Source organism: Oxyura jamaicensis, chromosome 8 (assembly GCF_011077185.1).
Source record: "Oxyura jamaicensis isolate SHBP4307 breed ruddy duck chromosome 8, BPBGC_Ojam_1.0, whole genome shotgun sequence".
In the NCBI taxonomy this organism is placed as follows: Eukaryota; Metazoa; Chordata; class Aves; order Anseriformes; family Anatidae; genus Oxyura; species Oxyura jamaicensis.
Genome location: NC_048900.1, coordinates 11,089,020 through 11,115,258, shown reverse-complemented (window position 1 = coordinate 11,115,258; position 26,239 = coordinate 11,089,020). Strand labels below are relative to the sequence as shown.

The window sequence follows — 26,239 nt, the reverse complement described above, 5'->3', positions numbered from 1 at the left end:
GTTGGGTGGGGCTTTGAGCAACCTGGTCTAGTGGAAGGTGTATCTGCCCATGGCAAGGGGGTTGGAAGATGATCTTTAAGGTCCCTTCCAACCCAAACCATTCCGTAATTCTATTTCAAATGGTAGAGACAGTTGTACAGGAAAGGGGAAGTCCGTCAAGATGATGTTGATTTCACAATAAATCATTCCATTGTAAACAGGCAAATCTTCCAAGCTGCTGAGTAGTAATGAAGTCATTGCTATGTCAGTGCTGATGCATGCGTAGACAAGATTGTCAAAGATGAAAGCATGTGCAGATCTTTCCCTTATGAGTTGATCAATAAAAGCTATAATTGCATAATGGTCACTTACCATTCAGGAGGAATTAAGTACAGTGACATCGTAAAGTACTCATGATTACCAAGTGAGATCCATTCTCTCCATGCTTCTTAAAACTTCTGTAAATGGTTAACAACTGTTGTTAGTGGAAAAAGAATACGGTAGTTTGATTTGCTGACTGTTGATGATGACATCATTCTTCATGGCTGTTTTTTTGTCTTGAGAAGTGAAACGGATTAGCAAAATGTCCTGCTGTTCTCGCTGGCTGACTAGGTATTACTGTCAACTTACTGTCTAGGGCCTTTGGCAGAGCAGTTGCAGTTTATGGGAATCCAAGCCTGTTGGTCCATAAAACAGCATAGATAACATCAAGCATTAGAAAAGCAGACCATCCTAGATCCTTCTGTTAGGAACTGCAGATAAAGGGGGGGGCATCAGCTACAGGGAGCAGCTCCCATAAGACTATATCAGATAAATATTTTGAAAAATTTCTCGTATTTAATTGTGGCAGCACCATCTGAGGCCAGGATCTTGTTTTGCTCTGTATTGGTATATGTTTGAAAAGCAACAAACAGGTGAGCATAATTGGGTGGGTGCCGAAGAATAAGTAGTGAGGCACTGAGGCAGTCTTTCTCGAAGTCTGAGAGCTCTGCGAGACCAAGAACTTGTTTTACAACAGGAATAATGAAAGAGGCAGAGTTGCTGGTAGAATGTGGTTATCCTGCAGAGAATGGATCTAAGCAGCTGGGGACAGTGTTAGAATGGAACAGAAGCAGAAAATGCAGAAAGGGTTGAAGAGCAGACTGCAGGGTATGGAGAGGAAAATTATTAAGAAAAAAAATCAGGTAGAAAATAGCTCCAGTCAGTAATGGCATCTTAGGAAGGTCTGTGAAACTGAATTTGGAGCAAGGACGTACCACATAGCTTTGTGTAAGTTATCACAGACTAATCTACCATGTGTCTAAGCTCAACACTACCCTCTTTCACCGTGAATAAAACGTCCACACAAGGCCTGACAACAGTAAAAATCTCTTCATCGTTCAAACTGGCTTTCCTTCCAGCTGCCAGCCAGTCAACTTTCCGTTTCATAGATGTATTTAGCCAAGGTGGCAGAAAATCTGAAGTGGCTGGAAACCTAACCTGCTTGTGGAGTCTGTTATTCCAAGATCTCATCAATAAAGTGTACCTTGTAGTTTGAAACTGTATATGGTGACTGTATATAGATGCTTCAGTTGTGTTTTTGGTATGCATTGTTGAGCTGTCATATTTTTAAATGTCAGCAAAGGTTAATTTCTGCAACAGCTGATGGGATAAGCCCTTAATGAGGTAGCAACGTGAATGTGGGCAATTGACGTGAACAAGTTTGGTAACACGTTACTGCATGTATCAGAGCCTTTCTCTCTTGTAAATTAAGTAAGATGCAGTGCTTTTTCTTTCATATGTTATACAGTACTGCTGTGAATCCAAGATCCCACTTGAAGGGTCTTAATATATTGAAATTAATATCATTTCTTGAATATTTCACTTGAACCATATTTTGTGTTTACTATATGACTGTTGATTGCTTTACATAGAATTGGTTTACAAGTTATTTAAAGGCTAAAATGAAACTTTTTTCAGAAACCACATCTGATCAAAGTGATATTGAAGGACGGATCAGGGCCCTGAAGGATGAACTACGGAAAAGGAAGTCTGTGGTTTACCAGCTGAAAAAGGAACAGAAGAAGAGGCAAAAGGAGAGACTGAAAGCCCAGGAGGCCAGTTTGATCAAACAACTGGAGGTTAGGAACCATAGGAAAAGGGGCAAAGTAAAAGCTATGGATAAATCATTATAGTATGGTGGTTGTTGGCAAAATAGTTTATCAACAGCTGTGAAAGGCATGTTAATTGTGATGGAAGTAGGACTGTTTTTGGTTAGCTAACTGCTTTCAGTAATAAACCAGAGCCCTGGAGGCAAAATCACAGCCTTTAAAATGTGTATCTTTAACAGGTTACAGTGTTCGGTGGGGTTTATATATGTTCGTACACATTAGTATCCCAGCTTGGGTTAAACAGTGATGCTTATGTAATTCATTTTTGAAAGTAAAGTATTGATTTCCAGGATTCACAGCTATGGAGTTTTAGGAAGTAAAACAATACAGAGAAACTGAGAGCGTCCTTAAATGGTTGAGGCTATGCTTTATTTATTTTGATAGGTTTTGTATACCAAATTGTAGTAGTTATGGTTTAGTAGATTAACAGTCGTAACTTTTTTTATGATCAGTCATATGATGAGTTTATCAAGAAGACTGAAGCAGAGCTGAGCCAAGATCTGGACTTATCACCCACAGCCAAACCTCAGATTAAAACTCCGTATTCAGCTGCTGCTGAAAAACCTAAGATCAAGGCACCACCACTCCATAGGTAAATGGGATTTCTTCTTGCTTAGATTATTCTGAAACTGCAGAGATTGCTGTTTGAGCAGAGACCTTTGGTGCAAGCAAAGCTGCTAACTGCTCTTCCTCAAAGCACTGGACAGTGGCAGCGTGCTGCTGACACATTTGCTGGTTGCATTTGGCCCAAAATAGATAAGATGCACTGTCCCTGTAATCATATTCATCTTATTTCTATCCTGCCCAGCCTTTCAAGTCCTATTTTCAAGTTCTTTCTGAATAATAATTTTTGATTAAGCAAGAATGTTTAAAGCGGTTGTTCGGATCACTGACCTGTAAGAGTTTTTATGCCTGTTGCACTGTGAGGCAAATTGTTCATCTTTTCAATTTACATCTCTTTTTGATCTCATGTTTTAAAAAGTAGACAATTCAGCTGACTTTTTGCACTTACAGTATTGTTTCATTTTCTCCAGCAGATGGTGCAATTTTAGTGCATTCTTCTTTTTTATTAAAAAAAAAAAAGTCATTTTCTCTTTTTTGGCTGCAAAAAGGTCAAGGATTGTGATTAGTCTTTTAAAAAAATTATTTTCCATGGTTTGCCAAATCATCAACTCTGTCCCCATTCCTGTTTTCTAAGTTAACAGTATGTTGACAAACCAAACCAGTTGTTATCATTAATACATTGATAGAATTCTAGATGCTCATATTTTAATTTTTATTTATTCTAAAAAACAACAGAGCACTTTCTCATGTAACAATGGTTCACACAACTCAATATTTCAACTTTAGGCCAGAGACAGCTAAAAACTGGAAATCACTGACTGAATCAGAGCGATCCAGAGCATCTTTGGAATCCATTGCAGAGTATGCAGGTATGTAAATGGAAGAATCAGTACTACAGATGAAGGTCTTGAAGCCTGACTGTTTTAAACTTCTTTAATCTTATCCTTTATTCAAGAAGAGGTTTTAAGAGAGCGTGGAGACTTGATAAAACCAGAATGGTGAAGCTATATCTTTTACTCTTTGATGTTTACAATTACATTTGTTGTGGTCTTGGAAATATTTGGGGAGTGGAGGTTCCTAAGTTATGGCTCCCTTCCCTTACTCCCCCAGTTCCCAATTCTGAAACCTCATAGTATTTTAGTTCTTTATTTTAAGGAATTAGTAGTACAAATGTTGATGAGATATGCTGTATCTATAAAATGTAACTAAAAATACAAATATAACAAATATAACTATATATTTTGTATAGTTCTAAATTTTAAATAAAGTTTTTTTGTTCATGCTTTATTAATTCTACTTAGTAGGCATTTGCTTTTGCTGTTTCCTGAATCTTCACTATTTACTTTTATTCTTGCCTAGGTTTTTATAGAATCATAATTACGTGACAGCCTTTTTCCTTTTATTTTGTTTCCTGGAGGAAACAAAGAGGGAAAGTACTTGGGGGAAATTAAGAAAACCAAAATAATTAAGGCTTTAGAAGTAGATATTTAGGAACAGTTGGTTCCTTTTTTTAATACTTATCAGTGTTTTGCTGTTGATAATTTTTATCTAATGAACAGTTTTCCAGGGAAGCTATGGATGCCCCATCCCTGGAGGTGTTAAAGGCCAGGCTGGACGAGGCTCTGGGCAACCTGATCTAGTGGGTGGCATCCCTGCCTTGTCTTTGAGGTCCCTTCCAGCCCAAGCGATTCTGTGATTCTATGATTCTGTCTGCAGTTCTAAGCTTGGTTGTTTTTATAGAATGATAGAATGGTCTGAGTTGGAAAGGACCTTAATGATCATCCAGTTGCAAACCCCTGCCATGGGCAGGCATACTTTCCACGAGATGAGGTTGCCAAGCCCTTATGGTGGGCTAAGTATTGTATAGTATTATAAAACGGTACAAGAAACAGAATTATAAAGAAAGAGTTCTAATGCTGGAACTGGACAAATGTTTGTAGGACAGCTAGAAATCTGTGTTTCCAAGGCACCAGTTTGCATCTTTTAGCATAGAAACCTTGATGTTAATTTTGTTGGCTATGGTTGCAGTCTTCAATGAGACAATGCAGGCTATGCCATCTGTTGTGGTTCACTTTTCATGATTCACTTTTATTTTCCTTCAAGATGCTGTGTCATCAAGAACTGAGAGATCTGTGTCTGTGCACACCAAGAAGGTGACAGATGTTCATGCAGAAGAACCTTCCAGAAAATCTTCCTCAGGTTTAATGTCACCAAGGAGTTCCAGAGCAGGATCTGGTGATTCCCTAGATCACGTGTCCTTACCAGCTCTTCTCAAAGACACAAAAGACATTAGTAGGGACATCAGTAGGATATCACATGGGTCCACAAGCATTGCAGTACATGTACCCAATGAGGAGGATGTCTTCAGTCATAAATCTGAGATACCAGAAGATTTGGAATATATAAAATCAGAAGAATGTGAGATTGAAGATTCCTATGTTAAACCTTTGGAAAGTTCTGATGTGTTGTTGACATTAGATAAAGAACAGGAGAGTTCATTGGATGTTATTCCAGAAATTTATTTCAGGAATTCCTCCATTAGTCCTCCAGTTATTTCAGAATTCCTCCATTCTGAAAAAGAACACTCTCTAAAGGAACCTTTTGGTTTGTCTGTGGAAAGCCGTCATGGTAAGGAAGAAGTCTTAGGACAGAGACTGGCAGACAAAGATGCTGTAACTGTCCCAAACGTAGACGAGTCTTATTGCAAATTGAGCAAATCAGCAGAGGAAAAAGGTGATCTGCTTTCAGAACACCTGTTTAGTCAAAAAGAGCCATCATATGTTGAAGACTTTGAAGGATCCTCCTCCAGGAAACAGGCATCAATTGAAGAAACACTTGCTGTGGAACATTACGAAGATGACTTTGAAGTGTCCCTTCTCTCCCCTAAAGGGGACACTCAGTCACAGAGAGAGCAGTCACAGCACACAGGAACCAACAGAAGCAGATCCACGAGCCTTGGCAGTGATGGCGAAATCAGTGAATACCTCAGTGACAAATCTCTTTCTCTCTCCGGCAGCAAGCATTCGGAGAGGTTGTTGGAACTTAAGTCTCCAACAGAACTTCTGAAAAATACGGAACGCATTGATGTGGAGAAAGAGCAGGCTCCTACTCAGCCACCACCATGGGCCTCTGCTTCAGTCACAGAAAAAACAGATAATTTGTCAAACTTCAGCATTGGTGATAGGGTACTTGTGAGTAAAGTCCAGCCTGGAACACTGCGATTCAAAGGTCTGACTAAATTTGCCAAAGGGTTTTGGGCTGGTGTGGAGTTGGATAATCCTGAAGGGAACAATAATGGAACTTACGATGGTATTAGATATTTTGATTGCAAAGAAAAGCATGGTATTTTTGCTCCTCCTCAAAAAATCTCTCACATTGCAGAAAGTATCGATAGCCATTTAGACACAAATAAGGATGAAGATTCATTCTTTGATGACAGACTGGAGAAGCAACACAAAGCTGAGCAGAAAGGCAAAGGAATTTCCAAATCTGGCAAAGAAGATGAAAGCCAGAGCAGAAGTGCAACAGAGAACTCTTCCCAGAATAAAACTCCTGCAGACAGAGCTGTTTCAGAAGCCTCAGCTGGAGAAAACATAGATGAGGACTCATCTTCCAAAGCAAACAGCATAAAGGAGATTTCTGTAGCTACTGAATCACTTGCCCCAGAACAGTCTGTGGTGGCTTATCTGAAGCATGCTATAAAAGAGGAGGCCAACCTTGCTCCTCCCGTTTCTGATGTGATGGACTTTTTTTCCACTGTTCAGTTGGATGACATCTCCGATTTCCTTTCTGAAAAACTGGAGAGACAGAAAACACTGGGGGAAGAGTGTTCTGAAAAGTTAGATGATCTCTCTCCTGGAGTTGTGGAGAAGCCTGCAACTCCACTTCTGGATTTGCTGACAAAAGAAAAGAACCAATTAGAAGCCCAGCTTAGACTACCATTTAGAGAAGAAGAAAAGTCGAAAGACAAACTGGAAAAGGTCAGTTTGCTGACAGACAGTCTGCTTAAAGATTTTATGAAAGATATAGTCGATCAGTTACAGCAAATAAAGAAGGTCAGGAATGAGAAAATCCAGCTCAGCAACCAGGAACTCTGTGATGTGAGGGAGGAATCCAATCCCCCATCCCAGCAAGTAGAAAAGCAGATTCCTGATGGACTGAATAATTTTTTTCTAAGCTCGGACTTGGAAGATGAAAGAGAAGAACTTTCCTCTCCAGACATGTGTCCCAGACCAGTAAGTAACAAATATTTTGCGCTAATTTTAAGAGTTGATGATGGTTGCTTTGACTGATGATTATTGAACCTGAAGAATGCAGTGTAGCACCAGTTTTTTTGTTTTTTTTTTCCTTCCAAGTTCTGTTTGGTGGTGTGAAGATTGTGTCTATATGTATATGCGTAATGCGTGTTCTTGTGTTTCCCCGTTCCCAACTTTGAGCCCTGCAGGCTCAAAGACAGGTTTTGGCACATCAAAGTAAAAAATACTTCATTTAGATTGCGTTCTGCTTATGTGTTTGATTTAATTTAATTGTTACCCTCAATTTTATTCTAAAAATGTCAAAATTTTAGAATGTCAAAATGTCAAAATAAACTCTAAACTTACCTCTGTCTGTCCTTGATATGAAATAACCATCCTGTAAAATAAGTAGTTGCTATAGAGGTTGTTAAGTTATCAGACTGCTCTATCCACAGAAGTAATATATCACGAGCCATGGAAGTTCAAGCTTCCTCAGAACAACCATTAATGACACAGATTTAGAACTTGACCTTTCTGCTGAAGATGTCAGTAAACCTGTCTGCTTTGCCATTCATCTCAATATATTATCATCACAGAAAGCTTCAGCTCATTTCACCATTGCTCAGTCACTAAAACAGCCATTGCCTGCTAAAAGCTTTTAGGCTGTTGAAGCAGATCTGAGACTTGCTGGTAAGCAAAGTGAAGTTACGTGTCACGCTATCACTCTTTAAACTACTCAGCCTTTCCTAAACAGTTAAACATCAGGACACACAGTGGGCAGGTACAGGTGGTCTTCTACACTCTGTAGGAACCCTCTGAAAGTGTTCATCAGGAGTGGTAGAAGATCCAGGTATTTGAGTTGAAACATTTCTAATTTTACTGTGCACTGTTTATTATCTTTGAAAGAATTGAGAGTAGTTGTGGATATACAGCCAATTAGTAGAGCACTTAAAAATGCAAGTTGAATGCCTGATAGACAACAGTGTGACACTGCTTTATATTTGCTCCATGACTCTTAATTCACAGGAGAGTCCAGTGTTTGGTGCAAGCGGTCAGGAGGAGCTTGCCAAGAGGCTGGCTGAGCTGGAGCTCAGTCGGGAGCTTCTGAGCGTGCTGGGAGACGATCAAGATTGGTTTGATGAGGACTATGGCCTTAGTTCCCGTAAGGTCCAGCAGAAACAAGCTGAGGAACCAGCAGTGCTGCCCAAGGTAGAAGCACAGAAAGTTCCAACAAAGCCGTGTGAGGAGCCTTTGACAGTCCCTCTTACTGCAGTGGAGGTGGAAGGTATGGTGCATGCAGCATCTGAGGAACTCTGGAAACTGAAAGAGCTGGGTCATGATCTTCAAAATTTCAGCCTTCACACTGAGCTTAGTGGTACCATTAAAGAGCAAGACACGGACACGATAAACAAACAGGTCTATGAAAAGGTACAGTCTTTAGGCATTTTGTTCTTGTCCTTTGAATTGTTACCATGAAGATCAGAAGCCTTAATTCTCACTTCTTCCTTTGTTAAGGTGGTGTTTGATTTAACAAGAGAGATCTTTGGAGAAATCTTTGCTAAGGATCCTAATCTAAATCAGCCTATTTGGATGAAACCACGTAGGATTGCATCTGCTTACTTTCGCCGAGTAAAAGATCCAAATGATCTGGATGAAATCAAGGTAGGAAGAAATCCTTGTGATGACAGGGAAGAGATTAAAAATGTTGTAGTGACAGTTGCCTGAGGCTTAATAGATAGGTCTATCCAATACGAGAAGTGTTGAGAAAAGAAATGAGATTTCAAACCTGAAAGGGAATTTGTCAAGATGGTCCATTTTACTCAACAGATTTGCCTCCCAGTCTTCTTGGCTGATACTAGTTAAAGCACAATCCTCTATGCAAAACTGACAGGAAGACCTAGGTCTTACAAAATTGGTATGCTGACAGACTGCTGCTTCAGCAGACCTCATTGGAACTCTGTATTGGGTATAGTGGCATGGATCCAACTGCAGGGTTGGGCCAAATGGATTTTTTCATCAGACACACCTGTGCCAACCTCACTGAGAAGAGTGGGAGTTGCCTGTACGGATCCAAGCTTTGACTGGTGAGGTTATTGCTGTATTTGGCCAAAGGAGAAATCCTGTTGCTGGTAGTAGTGCTTGAGAAAGGACAAAACCCCCAAAAGGTAAAGCCTGACTGGACCAAAGTTAAACTTGTAGGGCTGGTTGTTAGGAGAAAAAAAAAAAAAAAAAAAAAAACTTTCAGAAAGTGCTCAACAAAGAACTTGTAATACACCTTGTCAGAACATAAGTGAAGACTCCCAGGTGTACTGTTTCTTAAATTGTTATTTTGGACCGTATTTTGATAAACCTGTTGAAGATACAGCATGTTAACTCTCTAGGAAAGTCAGAAATAATGTCTGAATCAACCTGTTTAGTTGAGAAGACTTTGAAAAGTCTGTGGCAGAGGAGAGCAGGGTCACAGGACAAGGACACCAAACTCACTCCCTTCTTTTCTTTAATAACTTCCTCCAAAGTGAACCATCACAGTCTTCTGTTTACTGTACTGCTTAACTGAAAATTCTTGTTCTCAAGATTGTTCCAGGAATGGGTGCCTTTTTGTTTTCCCATTTCTGGATTTATTAATTGTTCTGCCTGTGTAAAGCTGCCTCAGAGACTTGCACTGCAACTTACTTGTATTCACCGTATATCCCTTGGCTAAACAGAAGCCTTCTATGCATTTATAGTCTTACTCTTTAGGGAAATAACATTGTGTATGCATGTCATTCCTGAGCTCAAATAGGATAAATCTCACCTTTTCTGTTCTGTAGAGCTTCATTGCAGCTGAAGTACTGAAGTTGTTCAGCCAGAGGAAAGAACCTAATCACAAAACAGACTGGCAGAAGATGATGAAATTTGGGCGGAAGAAACGAGATAGAGTGGATCATATATTGGTGAGTAAATGAATACGAACAGACATTTCAGATTCTGTTCCTCAGACTGAAGTATAACATGGTCATACATTTCAGCATTTGAACGTACCATTTACAGAATGCAAAGTGTGCATAAGATCCTGATGGAAGGTGTTTAATTTTGGAGAGCACCCTCTTGCCAAAACAAAGCAAAACACAAAACAAAAGCAGTACCAATGAATCATAGAATAATAGAATGGCTTGGGTTGGAAGGGACCTTAAAGATCATCTAGTTCCAACGCCCTGCCATAGGCAGGGACGCAACCCACTAGATCAGGTTGCTCAGGGCCTCATCTAACCTGGTCTTGAAGACCTCCGGGGATTGGGCATCCACAACCACATGAAGTAAGATGAATTGCTTGAATTCTCAGTTCATACTTACTGGATTTTACTGGAGGTTAGATTTGCACACTCCCCAAGGTTTAAAGCATGAATTTGCAGGAGGAACTGGAATACTTGACTGAAAGGAGAGTAAACTTTTTCTTTGGGAATAAAATACGTTTTTCCTTTTACTTTAATTTGAAATGTTTCTATTTTGAAGTAATATTGATTAATTGAATGCAGTGATACTGGAAACATAACTTGATTGCTAACCAGATTCAGCTGAAAGGCTGCAAAGGTCTTGGGGTTAGAAGAGCAAAGACTTCAACAAGACAGTGTGAAAAATGATACTTCCCCTAGTACAAGGCAAACAGTTTGCCAGATGGAACCCACAGCTAAGCTTTTCCTTAAAGCTAAGCGATGACCATGACTTCTGCTCCTAAAGTGCTTGCCATGAACTAGTGAATGCAGCTGCCCCTGGGTAGAGACAGTTCACTGTTAGAACAAGCCAGATGGAGAGTATTTGGCTGTGTACTAGTTTTTGAAAGGTTACTTGTTGGCTCGTGTTGCAGGATGGTTAACATCTTTATTGGCTATAATGATGGTGAAGGTTCCACTTGGAAATATGAGTTGTTATTAACACCATGCTTTACTTAATTATCCCTGAAATTGACTCCACACACGCGCACACAGAACTAACTTCAGGTCATGGGTCATATGGTCTTCTAATTGCCCATCAGTGGAAGGTTTCCAACAGAGGCTTTTTCCCCAGGGGTTTAATTTGAATTGTATGTAAATGAAAGGCTTGTGTATAGGACCTGCATATCTGAGTACTCTTGTATCCTAGTACTCTTGGTTCTGGGTTATGGAGGCTGTTTGTGGTGTGCGCAAAAAGTCTTATGTTTAAATCTCTGAGAGGATTAATAGTACAATTGTTATGCTTGTGTACCAGTTTCAGATGTTGACTTCAGATTTCTTTGAGCCACACCTGGAAAGAAGGTTTCCTGACTAGGAAAAATTGCTCCAGTTGAAGGAATCAAAGTGCAGTAGCTAGAATAAGTTGGAAATTCAGACAATTTGGCCAGCAATTCACATGCAGACCCAGACATGAGAGATTAATAGAGCTCTGGCAAGTTTGGCTTAATAAATAACGTGCTTAATTTTATTTTGTTCTCACTAGAGCGTGATAATAAAATTTTATCTGAAGTCTGGGAATAACTGTGAAGATTGCAGCATGCCGTGCTTTGGGAATAAGGCAGTCTTGGTGGCATTGCTACTAAATTCATACTGTAACATCAGCTGCTGTCAGAGAAGCTTCTAACTAAAAAGCCTAAGGAGATGATGCTCAATTCCTTTTACCTTATTCTATTATAATCCCTATAAAATACAAACTACTTGGATAGCTTTCTCTGTCTCCTTGTCAGCATTCAAGTTCTGCTTAAATTTATGAGCTCTGTGGTTACACAAATCCGAGTTCACAGTTGGATATACAGGTCTGTAAAAGATCTGCTGCCAATCTGCCAGTAACTCACGGTGTAGCCCTGGTCAGAGGATTCAGATTTGGAGTTTCACAAATTTTGTCTGAAATAGATTCAAGTAGTACAACACAATGATTTGCTGAAAAAGAAATCAAGACTTTTTGGTAGGTTTAGGTGCTGTAGAAGCTTCTTTAGAAATAATCCACAGCCAAAAATGCTCTGTTTCTTCAAGTTATATGAAGATTTATTTAGCAGATATCTATGTTGCAATGTGCAGGGTATGTCATTTGACTACACAGAGGAGCTGATGGATTCTCCACATTCATTGTCTGCTTATAAAGATAAGCAGTTAAAATAAAACATGATCTTTTGTAACAGAGGTAAACTTTCTTTGACTTCTCTTACTTGCATTTAAGCTCTGAGCAGAAGTCCTTCACAGTTTCTTAATTTCTCCTTCAAGTAAAAGTAATTTTCAAATGAAAACATCTTTTCGTAGTTTTTATTGAGACAACTACGTATTTTTATGACTTGGAGGGGGGTTAAACACGTCTGACTATCCAATACTGTCTGACCAGGAGCTAGATATGACTAATGCAGGGGTTTTGATACGGAAGAAGCAGTCTGTTGCATGCTTACTTCTCCAGCACATTAGTAATGACCATCAAATAGTGACATTGTCTGCCCTGACGGGGGGTGGCTCTAAAACCCAGAGCCAAGTCTGCGTGCTTAACTGACTTAGATTTCTTCTGAAGGCACACAGCAAGTGCCAGGCTATTTTGCCTGGATTAATCTCTCCCTGGTTATTCCTGGATGTGTCCTAGAAGGCTTGTTAGACTAAAACTAGTTCCTTGTAGTAGTCTTTGACTGCAGCAACGGTTCAGTGTGATGGGAGGGGGCAGGACGGCAGAAGCAGCCTGTGTTAGGGCAGTGCCTGGTGATGTGAGGAGGGGCGGGTGCCAGTGTGCCATCGTACCAGCTGGGAATCAAGGGGAGAAGCGGATGGACCAGCCCTTCACCTCATTGCTCTGCCTTGGTCTCTGCTGCTTCCACCAACGACTGCATCTTTAGTCCTGTTTTCACTTTTGTCTGCTCTTTCCCACACTAAAATAGTTGTCAACGGTTTTCTGCCAGTGACAAAAAAACACTGTGCTCTTCTTCAGTTTTTTGGAGCTCAATCAACTTTGATCGGGCATCTCTCTCCTTAGAAAGCATTTGTAACAGAACCTGTTAGGAGAGTTCTTGTCTGCTGGACAGTTGCTCTGACTATTAATGTTTTCAGCAAATCTTCAGTACCAGTTTCAAGTTAAAGGAATGTGTAGATGTTTGCTTTTCTTTTCGTGTCCCTTAGTATTGCCTCCTTTATCTTGCGTATTCTATCTGTGCTCTGTGGGGAGAATCTCAGACGTACACGTAGGCAGAGGTGCTGCTTTGGGTGTATCAGTGTTCCCTAGACCTTTCAAAACCTTTGTAAGCTACAGTAAGAGCCCTCGTATCTCCTTATTTAAGTTCAGGTGCTAACAATAGACTGTTCTCACTATTTTTCCACTTGGTTCTTCAGCCAAAACCTCTGTGCTGATCTGTTTGCACAGGGCTAGAACAAACACTGCTGTTGCTTTCCCTGTGCTGACCCTCCCACCCCTTTTCTTTTATCCTGAGCTTCAGAAAGTAAAGCTCACACGGTACTGCCAAAGGTACTGCCAAACCTACGTGTTTAGTTTTTACACCTGACAAGCCTGCCAACAGAGTGCTGAAAAGCACTTGATCCTTCTGGCCTGTTGACTCGAGGGCTAAAATGTTCACCGTGCAATTTGAATTCCCCAGGAAAGCAGAGCTGTCCCTATCAAGCTGGCTTAATCGGAAGCCCACTTCTCTGGCGCCCATGACCTAAACCTAAGGGATGTCAAACTGTAAGAAGAGAATCAAAGCCTGCTCTTATACGCAGTTGTACATCTTAACGTTTCCAAACGCTGGGCGTGAAGTGCTGTGAAAATGGGCCTACCTGCCTTCCTCGTACTGGCATTCTTCCAAAGCAGTGGCAGTGCTTTATTTCTGGATTTTTCTTATTTCCAGTCTCCCAAATGATCTAGTGACTCCTTCAGTGTAGTTTATTTTGCAGATATTAATGATTTTGAATGGGAATCTACAGAAATCAAAACTTTGTCTAAAGCTCACCAGGTCTTGCCTTACGTTCCCAGCAGGGAGGATGCTGCTGCCCTGGGACGGTCAGGCAGAAAGTCGTGTGGGTTGGTGTTGTGCAGCTGCCCAAAGCTGCCAGTCGTGGGAGTCATGGGACAGTGGTCCACCAGCACTTGTCTCCACCCATCTCTCTCATCTTCAGAATCTTCCCTCACTTCCAGGATCTTTCTTCTAGTTAGGATATTCACTGTCTCCTTTTTGGTACCTCTGTTTTCTCTCCAAGACCTCTCTTTTTAGGTAACACTTCTTTGTGGCACCGTTTTCTTTCCAGGTTGCCTATCTCCTGCTCTTCCTCATCTAAGTGGTCTGTGTGTGGTCACGCAGCACGTGATCAGCTCCGAATCGGTGCTTGTTTTACCTCCTTGTTAACAAGAGGATGTGGGACATGCTGCTTTTATTTAGTCCAGAGCTTATCAAAGCTTACAACCAGCACATACTGAGTGTAGATAGCAAGCTTCTCGAGGGAGAGACCTCAGAAGTCTGTGTGGGGGTGGATGGCTGAAACAAAATTACACCCAATTATATGTCACTTGATAGTGTTCACAATTTAAACTATTTTTTGCCTACGATGCACGGTCAAAATTTGATTGCCAGTATTGCTGCTTCTTCATTACTAGTAAGGAGCATAATGAAACCATTACACTCCGTCTTTGACAGCTGTAAGGGAGATGAAGGTTGTGCCAAAAAGGATGCTTGCTGCGATAGCACGGAGATTTGTAAGCATTTAGTTGTGACTCTTCCAAAGCTGTTTGCAGGATGAGATCCCTGCCCCTCTCCCCAGGCTCTCTTAGAAGGAGAAAAGAGCTGTCAGACTGAAAATCCGTGTGTAACTGAAGCCTTGTGAATGGCTAAAAACCCTGGAAGCAATGCAGCTTCCCTGGGGTTCCCAGAGCAGCCTGCTCTTGGGCTTCACGCTGTGTTTGGGTTATTGAGTCATCACTGTGCTGCCGCAGCTGTCACCTTCAAAACAGGCAAGTTGCTGCGTGGTTCAGCTTCAGACGGAAGGGAGGAAGCGTGCGTTGGGGCTGTAGCTCTTGTGCTCTTTGAGATGACAACACTATTGCATATTGATCCCGGGTTAGCGGATCGTTTTAGAGAGTGATGTTTGTCCCCACTCTTCCTTTTTCTGAGGAAGGTTGAGCTTTGTTAGGATGTGTCTGTATTACTAAAACAGTCACTAAAACAAATTTCTAGTAAGTTTAATTGGAGGTGTGGAATTTGGAGAGACTCCTGGTAAGACTTTATTTGCTGAATGAGATTACTTCTGGCTGTTACTCAGACACCTATTTGCCAGTGACCAGTGAAATGGGATTTTGCTTGTCAACAATTTAAGAATAAACAGAAATAAATATTCATTGAGTTATTCTTCTGGCTGTAATAGCACAAAATGCGATTTGTAATAATGCTCTCAAATCCAATGAAGCATGAAGTAATTTGTGCAAATGAGTTGTAGGACTGCCATACAACACACACCAGTGTTTTGTCTTCCTGTACAGAAGAACTGGGGAAGTTCATAAGTTCCTTTAGGTTTTCTAATTCAAATAATCTGAACTGCAGTCAAGTCTTTTTTCCCCTTCCCCTTTTGAAGCCCTTTGCATGATTCCTTACCAGTTTAAGCTGTGTGAAATCAGCTTCCTGCAAATGGGCAATTAGGGAGTTTTTAATGGAGCTTGTGCTGGTATTGGTCAAAAATATCCCATTAACTGAGTTCTTTCAAGTGAAAAAAGTGTGCAGGAATATGAAATCCTTTGAAAGGAGTAGTGTGGTAAAAGGCAGCAAATGTTCCTGCAGTGGAATAGCCTGGTTCAAATAGATCTGTGTCCGTTTCGCTATTCCAAGCATTTTCTGTAATCTCTTGTAAAGACAGACAAGCTGTTGGCAGATACAGACTGTTATGGACTCTTTCTGGAACTTTGCAGGAGATATTATCCTAGAGCAATGGAATTGTAATGTTTGTTTCTTCTGCCTTTTCCTCTCTACCCGCCCAGGTGCAGGAACTTCACGAGGAAGAAGCACAGTGGGTGAACTACGATGAGGATGAACTGTGTGTAAAGATGCAGTTGGCAGACGGGATCTTCGAGGCCTTAATCAGAGACACTATTGATGTACTGAACCAGACAAGTGGGAAACAGCAGAGATTACTGCTTGTTGACAGAGCTGAAAATAAACTTGACGCTGCGTAACCACTGAGTCATGGGCCTTTCTGACTCCCGACGTACTCTGCACCCTGCGAGCAACTGCTGCTGGACTTCCACACCTGGGTTTTAAAGGCAATACAGATGTGATTACAGCAACCTGAACTTGCATCCTCTGCCGCTAGAGACCTTGCACCGGATTTGTTGCTTGGAACAAGCTGATCCTCACTAGAGGCTGCATTGTGGAGTGCTCAGACTGTTTGCGTGCCGATGCAGTTATGCCACATCGCTGTCGGCAGCTGTCCGTGGCCCCTGCCTGGGGCTCTGACGTGCAGCCTGTGTTCCAAAAGGGTTGGGTTAAGTTGGGATATTGGCTGTTCTGCTGGAATGGCTGTCAGCCATCAGTACTAGAGTTGTCTTTAGAAATGTGAGTAATTTGCAGAAGAAATGGTTTGGTCAGGTTTTAGTCATAAATGAATATTTACCATACTGAACAGTGTTAAAACCTTAACACCTCTTCTCCTGCAGCCCTAACAATGTGCATCAGTTTCTTCTGCTCTGGAGCCCAGTTAATTCCATTTTCTGTGAAGCTGGTTTTCGTCTTTCTTCCTGAGATGTGGTGCCAGATACGGTGCCAGTCAGTCCAGGGAAATTAGGTGATGTTGCTTTTTGCATTCAAGTAAAGAATTCTTACTGCTTTTCCTATATTAACGTGCTTCAATCCAGAGGTGGAGCAAGATAAAGGCCGCCTCATGCCAAACATGAAAGATGAGCCCGTGGACAACTTTCCTCCTACTGTGTAGCACTTCTTCACTTCCTGGAGCACCAGCTGCTCCTAGATAACGGATACTCAGGATTCTCTCAGGCACGAGACATGCAGGAGTGGAAAATGTTTCCTTGCAAAAATTTGGCCTTCACACCCTCAGCTTTCTCCCTTCTTGTCACCTAATAATTCGGAGAAGCAGTTACTTGAACAATTTAGAGAACAGAGTGTATTCACCAAAGAAAGCAGTGCTTGACTGTCTGCATGTTTTGTGCTTGTGGCTTTTTTTTAATTTATTTTCAGATAATTTATTAAGTGGGTTATAGGAGAGTGTCCTGTGCAGTTGGTTGTGCTATCTTATATTTTGAGACAGCCAAACGTGAGAAAGCGTCTGTTCTGGAAACTGCCGGTGTCTGTATTCTTCACACAAAACCTCCAGCTCCTCGAGGCAGATACAGGGAAGGTGAGAGGAACCAAACCTCAGTGACTGGGGGTGGGAAGCAAAGGTACAGCTAGGAATGGAGCTTCTCTGCACCTGATTCAGAGACAAGGGAGAGTTGAAGGGACCGAGCTGAAAAATGGTGTGAAACTTCCCTGCTCCGTCTGTTTCCTTCCTACCTTTCCCAGAACTTCTAGGCCATGGGCAGCTGTTACCTGGTTCATTCAGTGCCGGGTTGAACCACAGTGTCCTTCTGCTGAGTTCTCTTTCCTAATCTGTCCCTCCCATTCTGGTGTTTCTCTTGGATGAACACAGACAATCTGGGGTCGAACGTTGATGCCTTAATAGTGGATGTCCCTGTTTGTTAACCTGGGACAAGATGCAGAGGAGAGTCCGGTTCTCCAGACACATTGGAGTGCAGGGAGATGCTTCGAAGCCCTCTTGGAGGGTCCCCCAAAGATGCTGCTGCCCACGATAGGCATGATGGGGGAGATACCTGCTGCTTCTTTCATCTGCTTGGTTCTTGGGCTTCTTAGTATGCTTATCTCTGCTACTGCTCCATTAGGGTTTTTCTTTTCCCTTTTTTCTTTTGTTTTAGAAAGCTATCATTGGAATATTTGCATTTTGCACAACGACACGTGGCTGGTAATTCTTCAGGGACAGCACTGGGAAGTGTTGGATTTATCAGAGGTCCAAGCAGACTCTCAGATGTAGTATTGCCAGCACCTCACTTGCGAGTTAATGGTGAGCCATATTCATAGAAGCTTAACAAGTGGAAGAAGGAGGAGATAACGCTGTAATAGGAACACCTCCAGCAGGGCATATGCATGTCTGTCCTGCAGTAGCAGCCTTTCTGGCTGGCTGGAAGTCAAATGGTCTTGGCAGAGCAACGTTCAGCCTTTTTCCTTAAGTGATTCATTTGTCCGCCTAAGGTGTCATGATGCTGAACTGTGAAATTCTCGAATGCTTAAAATAGAAGCAAACTAAAGCTGCTGCATTTAACCAGCCTGGTGTCACTGCTTGGGTCACTGCCTCAGATTCCCTTTCCTGGGCGTATCTTTTTCAATAGAGACAATTGTTATTTTTATAGGTAGCAATTACGAAAAGAAGGTAGAAACCCGCAGCGCAGGCTGGTGGCTGAGTATCAGAGGAGCGCAGTTAGCTTCTGTCCCGTAGATGGTGTGGCCAGCGCTGAGAAGGACACTGTGCATCACGGAGGCTTTTCAGCTGTTCCGTGGGGCTGGTGGGGCTTTTTTGGTACAGCCACCAGCAGGGAGGAGGCTGCATCGTGGCCTGCCAGAGTACCAGGGACCACTGGAGATGATGTGCCTGTTGTCTCGCTGGTTTAGATCAACAGTAGTTATTTTTACAGCTGTTTGGGCAGAAGAAAGCCGTGTAAGTAATGGCTTTATTTGCAAACATCACCATTTATTTTTTGGTAGCAATCCTTGACAGGAGCAACCCTAAAAAGACTTGAATATACGTGAATTACCTTCTCAATACCTCAAGTGTGTTGAGTTGCTTTGAGTTGAGTGTATGCTCAATAGCTCGAGTGCGTTGAGTTACTTTGGGACTGATGATTACTGCGATGAAGCAATGGTCTGTCTGGGTCGTGTCTGATGACAGGGAGGTAGGGGGGAGTCTGGAGTCTTAACAGCAGAGGCCGAGTTCTGTATTTCTCTCCTCTCCCCAACCTTCCCACTAAAAGAACAAGATGATACTACTGGGTCCTGGTTATCTTGGTGCCAACCCCGTTACAAGTTTCAAGGCTGCGAGATTTTTCTGAGGCCTCTAAGCTCTTTGAGGCAGTGGCCGCTGTCACTGTGGAGATGCGATTCCCTTTTCGGAAGGATCTCGGTGCCGGGTGGGAAAGCCCAGGGTCGTGAGGACCAGGAGCGTGAGTACCTCTCGCAGCAGGATGCTTCCTGAGCTGAGCTGCGGCAAATCAGCACTTCTGCCTTTCAGAAGAGGCTCGCTGCTCACGAGGTGGAATGAGGGATTGGAAAAATCCCGTCTTGTTCACTTTCCTTTCTTGAAAAAGTGGCCTTAGCTTTTTGCAATACTTGAATAAGTGTGTACCTGCAGAAGATCTTCAGTAGCACAGTGATAGAGACCTTTTAAGTGACTATTCTGCACGGAACTGAGCGCAGTTCTGACTTTCATATCCCTTTGCTACCTTAAGACTATTAGGAAAATAAAGTACTTTTCAGCAGAGAAACAGTTGAATCTTACAAGGTATTTAGTGCATCTGAAGTGTTTACAAATCAACTAAAATGGAGAAAAGCAAACTATTGAACTTATTTGTAATTTAAACGTTAAATGCAAAAATATATACAGATGAAAGAGGAATACTGTAATTAACCTGCATTTAATAGTTTTTTTTCCTTGACTTTGCAGAGCCTTTTGATATACATTTGCAAAGCCGCCTTCTGGGAGGCTCCGTCTCCCGATGTACTGTGTTGTGGAGATACTAAAAAAGAAACCTGTTTACTGTGTATGTGTAAATAACCTGGTAACTTGGTTTTTGGGCCAGTTTCAGCAAATGTTCACATCCAGAGCAGCTTTGCACAGTAGACAGACCCAAGGATGTGGAGGGGTTTTTGTAATTAAGAACTGTAAAATAACCAGGGGGGTCCCTGTGTACACCAGTGTAAATATCTTTCGTAACTGAAATGTACTTTAAGAGAACAAAATCTGTAAATAAACTGATTTATAAATTAATCTTGTTTCCTGGTTCCTTATGAAATGGAGCTTTATAATTACCCAAATGGCTGCTAATTCTGAAGGTGTCCTGGAGATTTGTCCCTTATACGTTCCCCTCTCTGTCTGATGCTGTGCTTGCGATGCCAATCACAGTCCACAAAATCCCATTAGTTGCCTTAATTATAATCACACGTTGCTAGAATTTCCTTATTGTTAAAGCTGACTGATAAAAACGAAAACAGAAAATAACATTGCGTAATCATTGCAGAAAGGCACTACACCGCCTTGCCAGGAGAAAAATCACTCTTTGCCTTTATGTAAAATAGGTTTTAAAAACTCATGGTTTCCAACATTTGAAAAAAAAAAAAAAAAAAAAAAAAAAAAAGAGAGATCTTAACAGTGTTGGAATGAAATTCTTCAGAGCCTAAGCCTTGTTTCAGAGCACTCAATTAGGCTCCTAAATTTTCACAGTTCAGTAAAGCTGCTGCCCCCAGCTCTGCTCACTTCCTCAGCAAGGGGGGGGTACGGGGAGGGGGGGAGAACACCGCGGCCTGAAAACTTCATTTCTTGGTGAAGCTGTCCTAAATCCTTGTGGTTTCCTTTCTCTTCTGATGGTTGCAAACTGTCTTCTGAACAGGAAAAAAACAAAGCCAAAACCTTTTAACATGTGGAAGTTACGAGAGCTTTGCAAGAGGAGGTCTGAGCAGTTGCGGTGCCAAACTCCAGGCGTGTGGGCAGGCGGCCGTGAGGTGCAGGAGGAGCAGAATGGGCGCAGCACGAGACGGGGAAGACCCAGGGCATTTGTTGAGCCTGTTGAGGATCTGTGGCTGCTGCTGCTGCTCCTGTACCTCTGCTGTGTTTTGGGGCCATTTAACATATAGCTGAGCGTTAAGCACTGATTTCTGTCTAGTAAGCATGTTGGAAATGTTCTCTGGGAAAGTGGAGTTTGGAGCAAGAAAAACCGCAGGTTAGTGAGCTTGCACAGTAAACTGATGCAGTTCCCTGTGCAGGTGGACCTGTGCCTAATCAGATGTGCAAACAGCCTACAAGAAAGCAGCGCTGCGCTTCCAGCTCGGGTGAGTTATATAGGGGTGAACAAAACCACTGCCAAGGCATTATTAAACACTGCGCTGGGCAGTTTTTTGCTGATTCTCCTTAGCAGAGGTACCTCACCCTGGAGGGAAGGCTTGGTGCACTCCTTTCAGAGGCTGTTTTGCTGCAGTCCCACGGTGTCAGCGCTCGGTGGAGAGCATCGCAACCGCCTGAGCTCGCTCTGAACCAGCCAGAGCGCAGCGGTGGGGCACTTACTGCCCAAAGGGCTGAAACAAAGCGGTGCTGCAGCCTCTGCGCGCTCATTATCAAACAGCAGGAGAGCAGCCGTGGCACTTCCCTCACCCTGCAGCTATTTCGCTCCTTGAGCCTTGTGTTTGCAGACAGGGATCTACTTGCTGCCATCAGCATCTGTCCCTGGAAGTGGCTTAGAGTGCATTTCATGCTGGAACAAAATGAACTGTGCTTCTCCGTCTGGAGATCTGGCTTCCCTTTAAAAAGGGCCTGAGCAGCGGGAAGGCTGCCACGGTGCTCTGGCAAGTGACACGGCAAAGTGCTGCATCGCTACCACGTCCCTGCCCAGGATGGCCGGTAATCAGCTTGATGAAGGCTCTAATTTCCTCATTTGCAAACCGACGTTGCTCCACTTTGGCACAGACTTTCTACTGGGGCGTTGGTGCAACTCTTCCCGACACTGCCTGAGCGCAGCTGCCTTGTGAAGGCTGCGCCCGTGGACCTGGTGCAACTCCTGGGTTGGGCAACGGCAGGCAGCTGCCTTCCCTGGGACACTGTGGGGTGCTGGTGCGGTGTCTCCCCAGGGAGGTGGTGCCATCGCCCTCCCTAAAACTCTGTCGTGTTCGAAATGCTGTCTCCACTCCGCATTTTGTGTCCTGCATAGCATAAGGGCTTCCGCAGTGCCCCTTGGTCCTCATTAGCACGGCCCTGGGAAGAAAAGGAGCTGGCAGGGAGCTGCTGGATGCCAGCAGCTCTCTGCAGGGCACAGGAAGGAGGGGAGGGGGCTGCCTGGCCGTGGCGTGGCAAATAAAATTCCTGGGCCCCGATTTGCACCTTCCTGCCCCCTCCCCTGGGGAAAGCTGGGGGAAAGGAGGAGAGCAGAGCTGCCTAGGGCAGTGGCTCCTTTTGGAAGGAGGATGAGGGTCGGGCAGGAGCAGGGTGAATGGGGAAAGAGGCCTTTTTTTGCCTGATGGACGTGGTGTGTGAGGATGGCCTGAGCAGGTCTGGTGGTTCCTGCTTTGGGGTTTTCCATCGGCCCCTTTGTGGGAGTTGCTGTGGCCCTGGGCCATGCTCCCTCCCCGGTGCTGGTTCCTGGTGGCTCCTGGTGGCTGCCTGACTTGTCTGCCACCACCTGTGACATCTTGGCTGGCTGTAAATGGGATTTGCTCTCTGAGCTTGCTGGAGATGGAATTAATGGCGGTTCTGGGGGCATCCCAGGTGGTAACATCAGCCAGCTCCTGCACCTTCAGAGGGGTTTGCTGGAAGCATCTCCTGCCATGGTGCTGAGTGGTGGTGGCACAGGGATAGAGATGTGGCCAGAGCCTTTGTGTTCCTTCATTCCAGCACAACAGAGGGACTGAAGAGGATCCTGCCCTTTGCCTCGCTCAGCTTGAGGAGCCTGGTCCCACCTCAACCCCGCTCGTTGCTCTATGGAGGTGATGGAGCCCGTGCAGCTCAGCCAGCCGGAGGTTGGGCACGGTGTGGCCCTTGGCAGGTGAGCCCGCGTTGCGCTGCAGGACGGCCGCGGCCAGAGGAGCGCCCCGTTGTCATCTGTGTGGTATTCTGCTTCATGCGCCACAATTAAGCCAGCTGCCAAATGATGATGTGGCAAATCTGGGCGGTGTGGTGTCCTCCGATCTGCTCCTGGACGCTGGGCAGATGAGCTGGAGTGGAAAACATCTGCTCTGTGCATCCTGGGCTGTGGCGATGACTTATAAGGAGGGGCTTTGAGTGGATCTCCAATTCATTTCCAACCCCGATGTACGAAAGAGGGCACCGGGTCCTACCAGTGCCCTCTGAAAAGAGCAACGCGGCTGCGTCCTCCTGAGCAGGGATGAATCAGCAGAGGGTGAATAGCAGACAGGGGCTGGAACTGCTGCAGTCCTGCTGCAGACACAAACTACGTGAACACATTCATCACATCCTGAGAATGCACCCCAGATTTTCTTGCGCGTCTGTTGTTATTACAGGCTGGTTGGGCTGGAAAGGTAGAAATCAACAACTGCCGGCTACTGGTGGCAGCCCAGAGGGGCTCTGCTGGTCCCAGGGACTCTGCTGAGCGAGCACCTCCTTAGCACTGGCATCGGTCGGGGTTCGTGTCCACCCGTGTGTCATGGGGAATCGGGTGCCAGCTCCTCCGAACGGCCTCTTGAGTGCCAGGGCTGGGTGACGGCATTGGCACCTGTCATGGTTGTGCCATGAGTCTTGCATCGGTCGCGTGTTTTTCTTGGAGTCAGTTCCTGGAATCCCAATTACGCAGGAACGTGTTCCTTAATTTTCAAGGAAGAAAGTCCGTTTTGGGATCTCCCCATCCCCGAAACTTCAAAACTAAAGGGATGCGAAAATTTCCTGGGTTGCCTTACCCTGACGGTTTCAGCCATTGGTCTTCTGCAGCCAGATTCATGCTTTTAAAAACAGGCAGTATAAATCTTTCCCCATTTTCCAAAGCACGTTCAGTAATCCTTTCTGGCAGTTCAAGAGCTGAATACATAAAAACCCAAATAGTCTTTCCTTGTCTCCTCTCTAAGCCAGCACAAAGACAATCAGAGCAGCTCTTTGTGTCTGTGAAAACGATCCGTTTTGGGTACATGAAACAAGTTCTGCAGGACTCCAAGGATTTCACTGAGGTCTTAGTGGCCTTTGAGGATCTTAGCCCACATCTCATTGACTTCAAGGCAGTTCCTGTTGGCTGGGAAGGGAGATCTGAGAGCTGATGAGCTTAAGGAACATGACACCTGTGCAGCTTGGGAGCATCTACAGGGATCCTTCGCCTCGTTAAGTGGGAGTGAAGCACGTCTCCTCCCCAGGTTAAGGATGCTGAGCTGGGTGCTGAAGACATTTTGTCGAGCTCTACTCATGGAAATCAGGCATGTTCCCAACCACAGCACGAGAGCCTAAAGCTGGGCTCTGGGGCTGGCTGGGGGCTCCAAAGGGCAAGAGAAGGACCAGCGGCAGGTAGCACTTGGAGGGCATTCCCAAAGCCTCTCTGGCCTTCTACCAATTCTTTATTTTATTTTAAAAAATCATTTTAGTTAATCTCAAATCCATCTTCAAAAACAATTAAAAAAAAAAAAAAAAAAAAAAAAAACTGTTTTGCCTTCAGGGGGGATCTACAATAAAAATCCTGCTCTTCCCAGTTTGACACAGAGAAAAAAAGCTTGTAATAAAAAAAATTAAAAAAAAAAAAAAAAAAGAGAGGCCATGGGGGCAAGCCCGTGCCTGGTGCCGCAGGGACGCGCCAGCCTGGCGGCAGGGGGTCGGCAGCACCCACGCCGCGGCTCCCCGGAAGCAGGAGCATCCCCAGCCCGGGGCGGATGAGCAAGGGCCTGGCTCACCCCAAAAGGAGCCGGAGCCCCGGGCTGCGGGCTCTCCCCTCGCTGCCTTGGGGCACGCGGGAGCTGCTTTTGCAGCTAAAAAAGGATTCGAGGAATTTGGGCTGCCTTGGGAGGGAGGGGCGAGCTGCCTGGGGAGGATGCTGGCAATTAGGCTGGTGCTGAGCCTCTCCTTCGGCGTGATAGCTCCATCATGCTGATGAGCCCTTAAAACAAGGACTTTAGCCCAGGGTAAAATAACGGTGATTACATCCCTTAGCACTGGGGCTGTCGGAACAGCTGCCCCGGACAGAAACCGGGCGGCTGCTGGCAGGATTTTTGTTTTTTAATCTCCTGCTGGCTGACAGCAAGCTGTGGCATCATCCCCACACCAGCCAGAGGCTGCTGCTCACATCAGCCATGCAGGGGCCCCCTCCCTGTGCTGTGATAATCCCGTTGGGATTTAATCCCAGCTCCTGGGCTGCGTTGTACCACCCTCTGCCCCCGTTCGCATCAGCTTGGACCCACGAAGGGTGCATGGGGGCACCCGTGCTGCCCTCACCTCCATGGGCTCTGTCCCCATCGCCTCCCCCTTGCACCCCTAGGGCCGTGCCCCGCTCCGAGGCCCCAGTGCTCCCCTGCCAGGGCAAGGCTTGGCTCTTGCAGGCTTGTTTTTCTAGCATGGCAAGTCCTCCTAAAATACCTAGGTGGGGCCCGTCGCGGCTAATGGCCTTTCTGGGGCTGGAGCCAGCACCCGGCTCTGGGGAGCGATGGGCACCCTGCATCACGGGGCCCCTTGTCACCAGGGGCGGGGAAGGCAGGAAGACCTTCCTTTTGGAGACAGCACCTTTTAGGGTGGCTTTTGAGTTTTTATTTTGAGAGGAGGCCACGTCCAGCTCTGCCCCGGGGCACTGTGCAACGGGCACCTTCCGGCTGGCGAGGCGGGTGCGTGCGTGAGCACCGGCACGGCCGGGCGGGCGGGGAGCCCGCGGCCCCACCTGGGGCTGGAGGGCTGGGAATCCCTGCTTCTTTTGGGGCGGAGGAGCCGGATTTGGGGCCTTTGTGGTGCGTAACGCAGGCGGGCATCGCTCCTCGATGGCAGCCGCCAGCCCCGGGCACCCCTGGGTGTCCCCGCCACGTGTGGGGACAGCGATGGGTGGGGGGGACACCCCTGCAGATGCCACCCAGCCGGCGTGGCCCTGGCTGACGTCAGGGTGTCCGAGCTGGGTGCTGCCGTCACGCAGGCGGCTTCCCTCGAGGAATTTCCATAATGGCAGCGCCGCAGGTTTTGGGCCTGAATCAGCCGCCTTTGGTCTTCTGTTGTTTTATCAGAATTTTACGCGGTGTGTCCGCGGGTGCTGGTGGCCTTTTGGGGATGGTCTCCTGGGACACCCCCCTGCCTCCCCCGGCCAGTGCATGGGATGGGGGCTGCCTGGTGATGGGGTGCGGGTCCTGGGCAGGGGGACACCCTGGGTGCCTCCGCCATCCCCACAAGGAGATGCCTGTGGGGTAGCAGGGGGCTGTGTAGGGGCACAAGCTGGTGCAGGTCGGGACCCCCCCAGACTGTGCACCCCCCAAAATGTCGGGGTGCAGCTGAGCCCCCCGAGCTGGGATCTGTGTGTGGTGTGTGTGGGGGGGGGGGGGGTGTCCTGACAGACCCCCTCCAAACTCCCCCTCAGGCGGGAGCAGCTCCCGTCAGGGGGCGCTGTAATGGCGGCGGGGTGTGTGTG

The 26,239-nt window shown here is 45.1% G+C and overlaps 1 protein-coding gene across 4 annotated transcripts in view; it reads left to right on the top strand.

The window, feature by feature from the left end:
• Positions 1-19,932, top strand: part of CEP350 (centrosomal protein 350) — a 71,254-nt gene extending 51,322 nt beyond the window's left edge. For 3 of the 4 annotated variants that reach the window (XM_035333771.1, XM_035333769.1, XM_035333767.1), the window contains 8 exons: positions 1,939-2,099; positions 2,582-2,721; positions 3,480-3,562; positions 4,797-6,928; positions 7,955-8,356; positions 8,444-8,590; positions 9,739-9,861; positions 15,863-19,932. In XM_035333771.1, coding sequence (XP_035189662.1) covers positions 1,939-2,099; positions 2,582-2,721; positions 3,480-3,562; positions 4,797-6,928; positions 7,955-8,356; positions 8,444-8,590; positions 9,739-9,861; positions 15,863-16,057 — 3,383 coding nt within the window. In that variant the 3' untranslated portion in view covers positions 16,058-19,932. The remainder of the gene's footprint in view (positions 1-1,938; positions 2,100-2,581; positions 2,722-3,479; positions 3,563-4,796; positions 6,929-7,954; positions 8,357-8,443; positions 8,591-9,738; positions 9,862-15,862) is intronic. The other variant, XM_035333768.1, reaches the window with a different exon arrangement.
• Positions 19,933-26,239: the final 6,307 nt, after the last annotated feature.